The sequence below is a fragment of the Canis lupus genome, chromosome 19, assembly GCF_003254725.2.
Source record: "Canis lupus dingo isolate Sandy chromosome 19, ASM325472v2, whole genome shotgun sequence".
Classification (NCBI taxonomy): Eukaryota; Metazoa; Chordata; class Mammalia; order Carnivora; family Canidae; genus Canis; species Canis lupus.
Window position 1 is genome coordinate 21,482,671 of NC_064261.1, and position 17,112 is coordinate 21,499,782.

General features: G+C 38.2%; 1 protein-coding gene across 1 annotated transcript in view; it reads left to right on the forward strand.

Annotated features, from left to right (window-relative positions):
• ARHGEF4 (Rho guanine nucleotide exchange factor 4) overlaps nt 1–17,112 on the forward strand; it is a 122,099-nt gene that overhangs the window by 7,235 nt on the left and 97,752 nt on the right. Inside the window, 1 exon segment of the mRNA XM_049097354.1 lies at nt 10,064–10,190. Within this exon segment, the coding sequence (XP_048953311.1) occupies nt 10,064–10,190 (127 nt within the window).

Genomic DNA, 17,112 nt, shown 5'->3' on the forward strand with positions numbered 1-17,112 from the left:
AGATACCACCTCACACCAGTGAGAATGGGGAAAATTAACAAGGCAGGAAACTACAAATGTTGGAGAGAATGTGGAGAAAAGGGAACTCTCTTACACTGTTGGAACCATTGGTCTCTAACAGCAGATTGGACATGATGGACTTAACAATATATACAGAACATTCCATCCAAAAGCAGCAGAATACACATTTTTCACAAGTGTACATAGAACATCCTCCAGGAGACATCACAGGTTAGGCCATAGGTTAGGCTACAGTGTACATAGACCATTCAGGAGGCCATAGGTTATGCCACAAAACAAGTATCAATAAGTTTAAGAAGAATGAAATAATTTCAAGCTTCTTTTCTAACCACAATAGTAGGAAACTAGAGATCAATTCATAGAAGAAACTGGAAAAATTACAAATAATCAGTGACTAAACAAAACACTACTGGAAAACCAATGAGACTATAAAGAAATCAAAAGGGAAATTCAAGACAAATAAAAATGGAAACACAACATTCCAAAAATCTATGAGATACAGGAAAAGTAGTTCTAAGATGGAACTTCATAGCAATACAGGTCTACTTCAAAAACCAAGAATAGTCTCAAGTGAATAATCAAAACATATACCTGAAGGAATTAGGAAAAGAACAAATGAAGTACAAAATTATTAGGAGAGAAGAAATAATAAAGATCAGAGCAAAAATAGGGACTAAAAGACAGTACAAAAGATCAATGAAACTAAGGGTTGATTCTCTAAATAAACAAAACTGACAAACCTTTAGCCAGACACCAAGGAAAAAAAGAGGGCTCAAACAAATACATGTAATAAATGACATTGCAACTGATACCACAGAAATACAAATGCTCATAGGAGACTACTATGAACTTTTATCCACCAACAAATAGGACAACCTAGGAAAGATGGATAAATTCCTGGAAACATGCAGTACTCCAAGACTAAATAATGAAGAAATATAAAATTTGAATAGACTGATTATTATTAAGGAAATTGAACAGTAACCAAAACCCTTCCAACAAACAAGAATTCAAGACCAGACAGCTTCACTGGAGCTATATATCAAACATTCAAAGATTTAATATTTATCCTTCTCAAAATCTTCCAAAAAATTAAAGAGAAAGGAACATTTCTGAACTCACTTTACAAAGCCAACATTACCCTGATCCCAAAACGAAAAACACCACAAAAAATTACATTACAATATCCCTAATGAACAAAAATGTAAATTTTTTTCAATAAAGTACTGAAGCAATCCAAATATCACAATACATTATAAGGATCATACACTATGATCAAGTGAGATTTATTCCAACACTGTGAGAATGGTTCAAAAGCTGCACCATTGCAGTACACCATGTCAACAAAATGGATAAAATCATATGATCATCCTAATAAATGTAGAAAAATAATTTGACAGAATTCAATATCCATTCATGATAGAACTCTCAACAAAGTGGGCATAGAAGGAACTTGCCTCGCCATAACTATAATAGAGGCCATATAGGACAAGCTCAGTGCTAACATCATACTCTTTTTTTAATTTATTTTTTAATTTTTTAATTTTAATTTTATTTTAGTTTAGTTTTATTATTTTTTATTTAAATTCAATTAGCCAACATATATTACACCATTAGTTTCAGATGTAGAGGTCAGTGATTCCTCACTTGCATATAACACCCAGTGCTCATCACATCAGGTGCCCTCTTTAATGCCCATCATGCAGTTACCCGAGCCCCCCACCCACCTCTTCTCCAACACCCCTGTTTGTTTCCTGTAGTTAAGTGTCTCTCATGGTTTGTCCCCTCTCTGATTTCTCCCTTTCAGTTTTTCCTCTCTTCCTCTATGAGCCTCTGCACTGTTTCTTATGTTCTATGTATGAGTAAAACCATGTGATATTTATCTATGGGCAGCTTTATCTTTAAGGTTCACAATCATAAGGTACTTGGCCAGTGAATCCTACAGTAGATTTTAGTAAAAATTGAAGGAGTCACATGCTACACCTGATGTCATGGAGCAGGGGAGAGTGGATTGGGTTGTTTGTTTGTTTGAATGTCCTAACATACTCAATGGTGAAAGGCTGAAAGCTTTCCTTCCAAGATCAGCAACAAGACTAGTATACCCACTGTCACTACTTTTCTTCACCATAGTACTGGAAGTCCTAGCCAGAAGAATTAGGCAAGAGAAAGAAATAGAATATATATAAATCAGAAAGGAAAAAATAAAACTGTCACTATTTGCAGGCAACATGATATTACATATATAGAAAGCCCTAAAGACTCAACCAAAAAACTGTTAGAATAAACAAATTCACTAAAGTTGCAGAGCACAAAATCAATATACAAAAAAAATGGTTGCATTCTATATACTTAAAACAAACTATCAGAAAGAGAAATTAAGAAAACAATCCCATTTACAATTGCATCAAAAATAACAAAATCCCAGGGAATAATTTAGTCAAAGAGAAAGACCTGTACACTAAATTATACAACATCAATGAAGGAAATTGAAAAGACACAAATAAATGGAAAGTTATACTATGCTCATGGATTGGAAGAATTAATATTGTTAAAATGTCCATATTATCAAAGGCAATCTACACGTTCAATGCAGGTACTCTCAAAATTCCAATGGCATTTTTTCACAAAAACAGAACAAACAATCCTGAAATTTGTATGGAACCACAAAATATCCCAAATAGCAAAAGCAATCTTGAGAAGGAAGAACAAAGCTGGAGGTATCATGCTCCCTGATTTCAAACTATATTACAAAGCTATAGTAATCAAACTAGTATGGTATGTTTAGTTTTTTGAGGAACCTCCATAATCCTTTCCATAGTGGCTGCAACAATTTAAATTCCCATCAACCACCTACCAGGCTTCCCTTTTCTCCACAAACTTGCCAAAACCTTTTATTTTTTGTCTTTTGATACCAACCATTCTGACTGGTGTGAGGTAATATCTCATTGTGGTTTTGATTTGCATTTCTCTGATGATCAGTGATGTTGAACATCTTTTCATGTGTCTGTTGTCTGTTCGTACTCTAGAAAAATATCCATTCCTCTGCCCGTTTTTAATTAGATTAATTATTTATTTGGTGTTGAGTTGTATGAGTTCTTTATATTTTGTATATTAACTTTGATTGGATATACTGTTTGCAAATATTTTCTTCCTTTGGTTGCCTTTTCATTTTATTAATGGTTTCCTTCACTGTGCAAAAGGTTGATAGTTTGATGTAGTCCCAATTGTTTATTTTTGCTTTTGTTTCTCTTGCCTGGGAGACATATCAGAAAAATATTGCTAAGGTTGACATCCAAGAGATTACTGCCCGTGTTTTCTTTTAGCAGTTTATTTGGTTTCATGTCTTACATATAGGTCTTTAATCCTTTTTTAGTTAATTTTGGGGTATGGTATAAGATAGTAGCATAGTTTCTTTTTCCATGTGGCGGTCCATGGCTGTTTTCCCAGCACCATTTAGTGAAGAAACCATCCTTTTCCTTTTCCTATTGTATATTCTTGCTTGCTGTGTCATAAATTGACTGTATATGCATGGGATTATTTCTGGGCTCTCTATTCTATTCCATTGATATGTGTCTGTTTTTATGCCAGTGCTATACTGTTTTTTTTTTAACTGAGGTACAGTTGACATAAAATATAATATTCATTTCAGGTGGACAACAGAATGATTTGACAATTAGATATATTATAAAATGCATACCACAATAAGTTATTTACCATCTGGCACCACATAAGGTTATTACAGTTTTATTGACTGTATTCCCTTTGTTGTACTTTTCATCCCTGTGACTTATTTATTTTATAACTAGAAGCCATGCCTCTTAATCCCCTTCTTTTATTTCATCTATTTCCCCACCCTCTTCCCCTCTGGCAACCAATAGTTTTTTTCCTATGAGTCTGTTTCTCTTTTTTGTTTTATTTTTTAGGTTCCATATGTAAGTGAAATCATATATCTGTTTTTCTCTGTTTGATTTATTTCACATAACATGATACCATAATTCATCCATATTGTCATGAATGGCAGGATTTCATTCTTTTTGTGGCTGAATAATATTCCATTGTATTCAATTCCATTGTATACAATTTCTTCTTTATCCATTTATCTATCAATGGACACGTGGGTTTTTCCATTTCTTGGCTATTATAAGTAACACTGCAATAAACATAGGGTATTCTTCACAAAACTAGGACCAAAAATTCCTAAAATCTATATGGGGGCAGCCTGGGTGGCTCAGTGGTTTGGCAGCTGCCTTCGGCCCAGGGCACAATCCTGGAGTCCCAGGATGGTCTCATGTCGGGCTCCCTGCATGGAGCCTGCTTCTCCCTCTGCCTGTGTCTCTGCCTTTCTCTCTCCTTCTGTGTCTCTCATGAATAAATAATTAAAATCTTTAAATAAATAAATAAATAAATAAATAAATAAATAAATAATCTGTATGGAACTACAAAAGAATAGCCAAACCTATCCTGAGAAAGAACAAAACTAGATATCAATACACAGTAGAATATTACTCAGCCATAAAAGAAAGTGACATCTTGCCATTTGTGACAACATGGATAGAACTTAAGGGGATTATGCTAATTGAAATAAGTCAGACAGAGAAAGATAAATACTGTATGATTTCACTTATATGTGGAATCTAGAAAACAAAACTCATAGATACAGAGAACAGAATTGGTGGATGCAGAGGGGAAGGAGTGGAAAGTGGGTAAAATAGGTGAAGGCAGCCAACAGGTACAAACTTCCAGTTATAAAATAAATAAGTCATAGGAATCTAATATATAGCATGGTGACTACAGCCAATAATGTTATAGAAAATACTTGAAGTTTGCCAAAAGAGTAAATCCTAAAATTATCTTTGTATGAGGACTGATGGTAACTAAACTTCTGTGGTAATCACTTTGTAATGTATATAGATATCAAATATTATTTTATACCTCAATCATTAAGATTATGTCATATGCCAATAATACCTCTATAATTTTTTAAGGGTGTGCTAGTATGGAATTCATGGAGTATCGGGGATAGTACGTGGTAGGTCCTTGGTGCCTTACAGAGGCAGGAAACAGGGGTTGTTGTAATGGCTAGAAGACAGAATGTGAAAAACTTGGCCCCATGTCAGTCAATCTTGACTTGATCCTATAAGAAATGGCAGTCTTTTAGGGCTTTAGTAGCGGAGTGGCATGATGAATCTGGTGTGGAGCAAGGAGAGAGGATTTAGGAGGATGTTTTAGTAATCCATGTGAAAGATGGCTTGATAAAAAGTTTTATGAAAATGATATAGTCACCAACTGACATGACTGTTTTTAAAAATCAGACATAATCTGGCCTCCATGAAAACATTTACAGGGTCCATTTCCCCTCAACCAGGATTAAAGTAGATTTCTAGAGAACTCTAAGTCTGAGATTCTATGATTTTAACAGGTTTGGGGGCCTAAAAAAGAATTCTGAGAATTTAGTAGGAAGTGGGAATTATATACTAGTTGAGTCATATAATGCTCTGATAGTTTCTACAAGTAAACACAAAAAGATACATTATAGGTATGATTATCAAAAGAGTATGATGAAGAATAATACAGTGTACTTAAAAAAAATCAGAACACTGGGAATTAAAAAAAAAAGAGAGAGACTATATTGAAGAAATTGGAATGCTGGATCACAGTTCTCAAAGTGTAGTCACTTTACTACCGTGGATTATTTTGAAATGTGTTGCTTAATTTCTAAGTAGGTGAAGACTCTCCAGTTACCTTTCTATCACTGATTTCTAGAGTAATTCCATTATGGTTAAAGAAGCATATTCTGTATGATTTTAGTCCTTTTAAACTTAAATTGTTGTTGTTACTGTTACTATTATCATGCTTATCAAGGATATAGTCTCTCAGGTAATATGCATATTCCATGTGCATATTTTGTGATTGTTGGGTGGACTATTCTGTAATTGTCAGTTCCATTTGGTGGATGATGCTGTTCCTTCACCTGTCCCCTTGCTATCTATGTTTCTTTTTTCTATTGATTAGTGTGGTAGAAGTGTTAAAGTATCCAACCATAATTGTGGCATTTCTATTTCTCCTTTAAATTGTATCAGGTTTTAGCGCTTCTCAGCCTTTTGGCTAAGATCAAGTATACATTGTATCAGGTTTTGCTTCATATATTTTGAAGGTCAGTGGTTAGATGGTGTCCTGTCTTCTTGATGAATCTACCCTCTTGTTATGTTTGTAAAGTCCTCCTGTATCCCTGGTCATTTTCTTTACTCTGAAGTCTGTTGTGTCTGATATTAGTGCAACCTTTCAAGTTTTCTTTTGATCAGTGTTTGTGTGGCATATGTTTTCCAACCTTTTACTTTTTACCTTTTACTTTTCACCCTCATCATTATTTTGAAAGTGGATTTCTTATGATAGCATATTGTGAGGGTTTTTTTTCTTTAATCCATTTTGAAAATCTGTTTAATTATGTGTTCTTAGTATTTCAATTTAATGTAATTACTGATGTGTTTGGATTTAGATCTACCATGTTCTCTGCTTGCTCCTCTGATTCACTGCTCTGTTTCCTTTTACTGTCTTTTGGATTATTTGGATAATTTTTAGTTTTCATTTTAACTTACCTATTGAGTTTTTTACACTATTTTTATGTGGGTTTTTTTCTTAATTGTCATTGTGGGGGTTAAAATACATCTTTTAACTAATCACAGTCCACTTTTTACAATTGGTTATTTTATTACTTGAAGTAGAACATATGAAACCTCCCACCATATAAATCTCTTTAATCTCTCCTTAACGCTGTAGTTGTCATGTGTCATCTGTGTACATTGAAAACCTCATCAGACAATGTAATTTTTGCTTTTAACTATCAAACATAGTTTAAAGAACTTAGAGGAGAAAAATAGCCTGTTACACTTACCTATATATTTACGATTTCTATTGCTCTTCCTTCAGTTCCTGAATTTTGAAGCATCCCTCTAATACCATTTTTCTTTATATGAACATATTCCTCAAAGTGTATTTATTTTTTTCTTTTAAAGATGAATTTATTCATGAGAGACACAGAGAGAGAAAGAGAGAGGCAGAGACACAGGCAGAGAGAGAAGCAGGCTCTATGCAGGGAGCCTGATGTGGGACTCCATCCCGGGACTCCGGGATCACACCCTGGGCCAAAGGCAGGAACCAAACCGCCAAGGCACCCAGGGATCCCCCCCTCAAAGTGTATTTAGAGCAGGTTTGCTAGCTATGAATTTTCTTTGCTTTCTTCATGTAAGAATGTATTTATTTCAACTTCCCTAAAGCATTTTGTTGTTGTTGTTGGATATAGAATTCTGGGTTGACAGTTGGGGCTGCATTTAAAAAATACTGTTCCACTTCTCTCTGGCCTCCATGAGAAATCTATAGTCATTTGAATGATTGCTCCCTATATAAGGAATTTGTTGATTTGTTGTTAGTTTCTGGCTGCTTCTAAGATTTTTTCATTGTCTCTAATCTTTGGTAGTTCGATTATGCTGTGTTGGGCATTTTCTTGGGTTATCCTGTTTGAAGTTTGATGAGCTTCTTGTACTATATGTTAAGGTTTTTCACCACATTTAGAATCTTTTCAGAAATTTTTTGATATTGTTCAGCACCACACTTTTTCTTCTCCTTCAGGGTCTCTGATGGCAGAATGTTAAATGTTTGTTGTTCTACAGGTCCCTGAAGCTCTTGTTTTTTTTTCCAATATTTTTTCTTCTCTGTTCTTCAGATAATTTCTTTTGAGCTATTTAGTTTACTGACTGTTTCCTCAACCATCTTACTTTGTAACTATACTATACCAGTAAATTTTTTATTTCAGTTATTATATCTGTCAGTTCTAATATTTCCATTGCATTCGTTTTTCCATCTATTTAACCCTTGAGCAATGCAGGGGTTAGGGATGCCAACCCCCCCCCCCCCAAAACAGTCAAAAATCCACATAACTTTTGATTCCCCCAAAAGTTACTAATAGTCTACTGATAAGATAAGCAATCAATTAACACATATTGTTTATGTCATATATATTATATACTTTATGCTTACAACAAAGTAAGCTAGAGAAAAGAAAACATTACTAAGAGAATCATAAGAAAAATACATTTACAGTACTATAGTTATTTTTTTTTAATCCACAAGTACACCTGTGCATTTGAAACCCATGTTGTTCAAATGTTAGCTATATTTCCCTGATGTTATTTTCCATTCATTTCAAGAGTAGTCACCCTTACTTCTTGGAGCATGTTTATATGAGCTGCTTTAAAATCTTTGATCATTTCAATGACCATGTCATCTTGGTGTTGAGATCTGTCAGTTGTCCTTTCCCTTATACTTTATTGAGAGTTTCATAGTTGTTTGTATATTAAGCAATTTTGAACAATATCCTGGACATTTTGAATACTATGTTATGAGACTCTGGGCCTTGTTTAATTGCTATGGAGAACAATTTTTCATTACATTTTTTCAGGCAATTGAATCCAATTTAGACTAAAAGTTCTTACTAACCTTCAGAGGCTATGTTTCTTATGTCAGTTCAGTTTTCAAGGTGTTTTCAGTACTATTTGGATAATGTGGATTACTCAGTGGCCAGTTTAGGACCTGTAAAATGTTCTGTTCCATAGTTCAGTTCTCAAAGACTTAAGTATTCTGTTTAGGATCAGATCCCCCCATGCACAGTTTGGGGGTAAGTCCAGTAGCTTATGAACAACTTTTGAGGATCAGTTTCTTGAGCTCCTTCCTCTCTGCATTCTTTCAGACACTTCCTGATTCCAGGAGCACTTACATTCCTGGTTTTTTGCAAGATTGCTGGCTTTTGTTTTCCAATTTTGCCACATACTTCCTGCCATCCTGTCTGCCTCTGGGACCAAGTGGCAGTAGGAGAGAGAGAAAAATGAAACAGGATTCTCCACCTATCCCATGCTTTTGGGTCCACAGTTCCTCAGGTCATAAAAGATTCCCCTTCCTCAGAGTTTTAGGTGCCTGTCTGGCTATTGTTGCCATCCTATAATGGGATTTCCTGGGAATCCAGTACAGGAGGGGAACAACAGAGAATATTTCCCCCATTTGTTCATAGTCTCTAGGGGCCCCTTTCCCTTCAGACCAGAGAGGGCTTCTTTTGGATTCCTTTTTATCCATATGCAATTTCAAGCTGCCGCCGAGTTCAGACCACAGGATATCACAGGAACAAAAGAATTTTTCAAGCATACTTGCTTAATTGTGTGAGGAATACATAAGAAAAGGAAATTGAACATTTATTTGAATACATATCAAAAATTTTAAGTTAATACAATAACTTTACAAAGTAGACAAAACTGGAAGGGGCTAATTTTGTCTCTAGATGATGGGATGATAAAGAAAGGGACAGTATCCATTTTCTTCCCAAGACTCTATACAACACTGGTCCTTGCAGTTTGAAAGGTAAGGTCTGCCTCATAATTATGACATGTCAGGGGCTTTACGAGTTGCATTTTAATTAAATTCATTTTTTTTAAAGATTTTATTTATTTATTCATGATAGACAGAGAGAGAGAGAGAGAGAGAGAAGCAGAGACACAGGCAGAAGGAGAAGCAGGCTCCATGCAGGGAGCCTGACAGGGGACTCGATCCGGGGACTTGATCCGGGGACTTCAGGATTGCGCCCTGGGCCGAAGGCAGGCGCCAAACCGCTGAGCCACCCAGGGATCCCCTAATTAAATTAATTTTAATTAAACAGTTATGCTTTTGGAAAGATGTCAGGCTTTGTTACTCAGCAGCTGGGGGAGACTTAAGGGTTTGGAGACCTTCTCAAGAGTCCTCATTTTACATTGTTGAATGACAACCTATCCTGCCACAACTACAACATATGGCCACACAGGATGTAGACTCCAGGATAAGTTTTGCGGGGTTTTTTTTCTCATGGATTTTGATGTGAATGGCACCTCCTGAAGCTGTGTACATTTTGGCTGTGTACCCTACTACAACAAAGATCCCAGACAATGAAAAAAGTATGAAATGACAATGACAGCTTGTCATCTTTTTTCTTCATTTACTCTCTATGTCTTTCCTCCTCTCCCAGTGTTGGAGGAAGGTGACTATTACCTCTCCAGAGTCTCTGAGTCTCGCTAGAAGAAGCCATCCATTCTCCCAGAGTGCCCCAACAGGATTGAACTGCATGGGCTGGCCACAGTACATACCTGACACTGGTGAGTTATGAACCTCTCTCTTCTGCTTTATACTCTGATGTCCTGGAAAGAAGGACAAGAAGTGAGAGAATGTTGTTGACTGCTATGTTTACTTGTCTGGAAGAAGAAACTTAAAGTAAGTGAGATAGATAAACCAGTGTTTCTTATCCTTTCAGGATAAGAGGTCCCTAGCTCCCAGAGAAAGGGAATTCTTGGCTTGGGGAAGAATTCATTATTGAATCCCCAAACCTGTTTCCCTTTGTTTATTTTAAGCAGAACTAATGACCACCTCTTGGGTCTTGTAATAGAATATAATTTGCAGAAGAAATAATCACAGAGATTTGTCTCTAATTTGAATGGAACTTGAGTGTTTTCCCCTTCTGAGGGACAAGCCTCTTCCTCCAGTTTTATGGCAACTTCTATGAGTCTATTTCCCAAATCTATACCAAACAGCTTCGCATCACATATTTGGCCATAAAAGGGCTGGTCTTTGTTCCAGAAGGAAGCTGGGCCCCAGTGAGAACCAAGATAGGGCATCCTCATGCAAAGCTACCCCCTGTCCTAGACCTAACCCAGAAATGCCTGGATATGCTGAAAATGCTCAAGGGCTCCTGATGGAAGGACAGGTGTTAGGTCTTGAGCAGTGCAGATTATATTAGATAGTAACCTTACTGTCTAAAAGCTAGCTGGTGGGGTGGGCGGGGGTGGAGGGCCTATGCCGTTTATGAAGGATAAAGAATGGTAAAGTCCTAGACAGGGATAAAAAGGCAAACTAGCTCCCCATGTCAAACATGTACTGTGTCCAGACTTGGGGAGTGGGAACAGGACTGGCATTGAGGACAAAAGATGATAGGAGCATTGTGGCCAGGCTCTGAGCATCAGAGTGTGGCATATGCCATCCTGAGAAAGGTCAACTCTGATGTAGACCTAAGTCCTGAGCCCGAATCCAACTTAGTGCATACTAACTGCTGGTCCTGGGAGAACTGATTAGCTGGTGGACATGATTGTTTTCCATTAACAAATGTATGTACTTATGCTGCATTTTGCAGTGGACCTTTATTCTTTTCCAAGTGTGGTTGTGATCTTAAATTCACAACAAGAAAAGTCATGAAAGGTATTTGACAACTGCTGAAAGAATCTTTTCAAGGGAAAGAAAGATATTTCTAACATAGCTTTTCATTAAATCATGGGATTATTTAGAGACTCATGGAAGGGGCCATGATGGGTTCCAGTAGTGTTTTTTCTAGCAATAGTTGTCAAGGCTGATTTTGGCCCTTGAAGTTAGAACTTTCTTACAAAGCCAAAGCTTAACAATCACATAGTCTTATTATTTCATAAGTTCATTTGTATTAATTAACAGGTGACTTTATTTCAGGATAAACAATTTAAAAACCTCACAGTGACACATATGTCCTGGGATGTTTGCATATCAAGAATACTGGTCTGAATGTCAGAGTTTAGGGCTCTGGTTCTAGCTGCACTGATATGAGGATAAGAAATTGGGCACATCCCTCTGTTTCTCTGTATTTCAGATTACTTTATTATTCAAAAAAATAAGTAATAATTTTTGCTTTCCCATTTCATTGGTTAATATGAGGGTCAAGTTAACATGGGTAGAGTCTCTGGATTTAACTCAGGAAAGCCTGCTTTTCTTTATCACTTCCACTCCAACTGTTCTGTTCCAAACTTCTGAGATTTCTCTTTTCTACAGATTCTATTTACAGTTTCTATCCTTGGAACCTCTCTCATCATTTTCATTTTTTACTCCTTTTCCCTCTACGTTCTGGGAGAAGTTCTTAGTTTAATTTTCTGTGTTGGTTTTCTGATTTTATCTACCTGTTCATTGCCTTCATTGGAATTTGTGGTTCAGTGATCACACTTTTAATCTACAATAAATCTTTCCAATACCCTCTAGAAGCTTGTTAAAAACAGAAAATAGAGAATTTTGTAAAAATTGTCTCCTATTCATGTTTTATCAATTCATTTCCAAAAACACCTGCATTTCTTTTGACTAGTAGTTTTTCTGTAGGGGAAATTTCTCTATTGGCTTATCCTTACAGATATCAATCCTTCCCCAGCAAGGGCTTGTTATCATGTAGCATTGGAGACAGCACCCTGTCAGAGACTGCTATAGATTCCTGTTAAAAATCCTTTTAAAAAATAATTTAAAAAAAATAAAAATCATTTAAACATGGCTGAAGCAGGATATGAAAAGTTAAACTTCCCTGTAACATATATCACAAGTTCAGTCACCTTGAAAGGAGCTGTAAGCAGTTCCAGCTGAAAGCTTTGCCTCTTGCCAGTACTTCTTTACTATGTTTGGAGGAGTAGCCAAGAATTACCCTAATGTGAAAGCATGCCACACTCTGCCCCACAAGTTGGTGCCCAGGATAAATTGCACCACACCCACTCCTCTCTTGGTGGAGCCAGCAGAGCAAGATACAACTCTTCAAGTCGCCAGTACAGCAGATGCACACATCACATAAAGCCCTTGACACCTCCAGAGCCCATGCCTATGACTGAAGAAGGGTTGGCAGGGTTCCACCAGGCATTTTCCTACTTGGTTCTGGGTGCATTGCTATTTCAAAGATATGGGTCATTTCTTTCTTCAGGCCAGTAATATCTTTATTGTATCTTGTGGCTAAATTTCTCTATTTTTTAAACTGCTTTATTGAGATATCGTTCATATACCATACAATTCATCCATTTAAACTGTAAAATTCAAAAATTTTAGTCTATTCACATACATGTGCAATCATCACAAATTTCCCTATTCTGGAATTTCACATTGATGGAATCATATAGGACCTGGTCTTTTGTGACTGGCTTTATTCACTTAGAATAATGTTTTCAAGGTTCATCCATTTTGTCACATGTATCATTCTTTTTGATGACTAAATAATATTCCATTGTACAGATATACCACAATTTGTTTATTCATTCATCTGCTGGTGGACATTTGGATTGTTTCCAACTTTTGGCTATTATGAATAATGCTGCTTTAAAAATTCTTAGACAAGTTTTAGTGAAGACAGATGGTTTCATCCATATACATAGGAGTAGAACTTCATCCATAAAGTCAGATGTTGACTTTATGTTGAATCATTTGAAGAATTGCTAAACCATGTTCTAAAGCAGCTGTACCACTTTATACTCCCACCACCAGTGTAACTACTCCAATATCCACATCCTAACCACACTAGTTATCTGACTTTTTTATTCTATTCAAACTAGTGGATATAAAGTAGTATCTCACTGTGGTTTTGATTTGCATTTCCCTTTTTATGTCTTTATCAGCCATTTATATATCTTCTTTGGTGAAATGTCTATTTAAATCTTTTGCTCATTAAGATTTGTGTGGAATCAAAAAAGACCCTGAATAGCCAGGGAAATATTAAAAAAGAAAACCATAGCTGGGAGCATCACAATGCCAGATTTCAGGTTGTATTACAAAGCTGTGGTCATCAAGACAGTGTGGTACTGGCACAAAAACAGACACATAGACAGGGGGAGGAGCAAGATGGCGGAAGAGTAGGGTCCCCAAATCACCTGTCTCCACCAAACTACCTAGAAAACCTTCAAATTATCCTGAAAATCTATGAATTCGGCCTGAGATTTAAAGAGAGACCAGCTGGAATGCTACAGTGAGAAGAGTTCGCGCTTCTATCAAGGTAGGAAGACCGGGAAAAAGAAGTAAAGAAACAAAGGCCTCCAAGGGGGAGGGGCCGCGAGGAGCCGGGCTGAGGCCGGGGCGAGTGTCCCCAGGACAGGAGAGCCCCGTCCCGGAGACGCAGGAGCTGCACCAATCTTCCCTGGTGGAAAGGGGCTCGCAGGGAGTTGGAGCAGGACCCCAGGAGGGAGGGGATGCCCTCGGGCTCCCGGGGACAGTAACAGCAACTGCGCGCCCAGGAGAGTGCGCCGAGCTCCCTAAGGGCTGCAGCGCGCACGGGGGAACCCGGAGCAGCTCGGAGGGGCTCGGGGGCGGCTCCGCGGAGGGGGCTGCGCGGCCCCGGGAGCAGCTCGGAGGGGCTCGGGCAGAGGAAGAGGCTCCGTGCGGAGGGGGCTGCGCGGTTCCAGGAGCAGCTCGGAGGGGCTCGGGCGGCGGCTCCGCGGAGGGGGCTGCGCGGCCCGGGAGCGCGAATCCAACAGCGCAGGCCCCGGAGCACAGGGCGCCGGGACACAGCCCAGGATCCCGCCTCCCCCGGGACAGGCAGAGGCCGGGAGGGCCCAGGACAGCGAGGACGCTCCTGCCCCAGCTGAGCACATCAGCGGCCCCGCCCCGGAGCCTCCAGGCCCTGCAGACGGAGTTCCTGCCGGAGCTGAATCCAGGTTTCCAGAGCTGCCCCGCCACTGGGGCTGTTCCTCCTGCGGCCTCACGGGGTAAACAACCCCCACCGAGCCCTGCACCAGGCAGGGGCACAGCAGCTCCCCCAACTGCTAACACCTGAAAATCAGCACAACAGGCCCCTCCCCCAGAACACCAGCTAGACGGACAACTTCCAGGAGAAGCCAAGGGACTTAAAGTACACAGAATCAGAAGATACTCCCCGGTGGTTCTTTTTTTGTTTGTTTGTTTTTGTTTTTGTTTTTGTTTTTGTTTTGTTTTGCTTTTTGATTTGTTTCCTTCCCCCACCCCCCTTTTTTTTTTCTTTCTTTTTCTTTCTCTTTTTCTTCTTTTTTTTTTTTTTTTTTCGTTTTTTTTTTTCCTTTTTCTTCCCTTTTTTTTTCTCTTTCTCTTTTCTTTCCTTCTTTCTCTCCTCTCTTTTTCTCTTTTTCCCAATACAACTTGCTTTTGGCCACTCTGCACTGAGCAAAATGACTAGAAGGAAAACCTCACCTCAAAAGAAAGAATCAGAAACAGTCCTCTCTCCCACAGAGTTACAAAATCTGGATTACAATTCAATGTCAGAAAGCCAATTCAGAAGCACTATCATACAGCTACTGGTGGTTCTAGAAAAAAGCATAAAGGACTCAAGACACTTCATGACTGAGGAATTTAGATCCAATCAGGCAGAAATTAAAAATCAATTGAATGAGATGCAATCCAAACTAGAAGTCCTAACGACGAGGGTTAACGAGGTGGAAGAACGAGTGAGTGACCTAGAAGACAAGTTGATAGCAAAGAGGGAAACTGAGGAAAAAAGAGACAAACAATTAAAAGACCATGAAGATAGATTAAGGGAAATAAACGACAGCCTGAGGAAGAAAAACCTACGTTTAATTGGGGTTCCCGAGGGCGCCGAAAGGGACAGAGGGCCAGAATATGTATTTGAACAAATTCTAGCTGAAAACTTTCCTAATCTGGGAAGGGAAACAGGCATTCAGATCCAGGAAATAGAGAGATCCCCCCCTAAAATCAATAAAAACCGTTCAACACCTCGACATTTAATTGTGAAGCTTGCAAATTCCAAAGATAAGGAGAAGATCCTTAAAGCAGCAAGAGACAAGAAATCCCTGACTTTTATGGGGAGGAGTATTAGGGTAACAGCAGACCTCTCCACAGAGACCTGGCAGGCCAGAAAGGGCTGGCAGGATATATTCAGGGTCCTAAATGAGAAGAACATGCAACCAAGAATACTTTCTCCAGCAAGGCTCTCATTCAAAATGGAAGGAGAGATAAAGAGCTTCCAAGACAGGCAGCAACTAAAAGAATATGTGACCTCCAAACCAGCTCTGCAAGAAATTTTAAGGGGGCCTCTTAAAATTCCCCTTTAAGAAGAAGTTCAGTGGAACAGTCCACAAAAACAAAGACTGAATAGATATCATGATGACCCTAAACTCATATCTCTCAATAGTAACTCTGAATGTGAACGGGCTTAATGACCCCATCAAAAGGCGCAGGGTTTCAGACTGGATAAAAAAGCAGGACCCATCTATTTGCTGTCTACAAGAGACTCATTTTAGACAGAAGGACACCTACAGCCTGAAAATAAAAGGTTGGAGAACCATTTACCATTCGAATGGTCCTCAAAAGAAAGCAGGGGTAGCCATCCTTATATCAGATAAACTAAAATTTACCCCGAAGACTTTAGTGAGAGATGAAGAGGGACACTATATCATACTTAAAGGATCTATTCAACAAGAGGACTTAACAATCCTCAATATATATGCTCCGAATGTGGGAGCTGCCAAATATATAAATCAATTATTAACCAAAGTGAAGAAATACTTAGATAATAATACACTTATACTTGGTGACTTCAATCTAGCTCTTTCTATACTCGATAGGTCTTCTAAGCAAAACATCTCCAAAGAAACGAGAGCTTTAAATGATACACTGGACCAGATGGATCTCACAGATATCTACAGAACTTTACATCCAAACTCAACTGAATACACATTCTTCTCAAGCGCACATGGAACTTTCTCCAGAATAGACCACATATTGGGTCACAAATCGGGTCTGAACCGAGACCAAAAGATTGGGATTGTCCCCTGCATATTCTCGGACCATAATGCCTTGAAATTAGAACTAAATCACAACAAGAAGTTTGGAAGGACCTCAAACACATGGAGGTTAAGGACCATCCTGCTAAAAGATAAAAGGGTCAACCAGGAAATTAAGGAAGAATTAAAAAGATTCATGGAAACTAATGAGAATGAAGATACAACCGTTCAAAATCTTTGGATGCAGCAAAAGCAGTCCTAAGGGGGAAATACATCGCAATACAAGCATCCATTCAAAAACTGGAAAGAACTCAAATACAAAAGCTAACCTTACACATAAAGGAGCTAGAGAAAAAACAGCAAATAGATCCTACACCCAAGAGAAGAAGGGAGTTAATAAAGATTCGAGCAGAACTCAACGAAATCGAGACCAGAAGAACTGTGGAACAGATCAACAGAACCAGGAGTTGGTTCTTTGAAAGAATTAATAAGATAGATAAACCATTAGCCAGCCTTATTAAAAAGAAGAGAGAGAAGACTCAAATTAATAAAATCA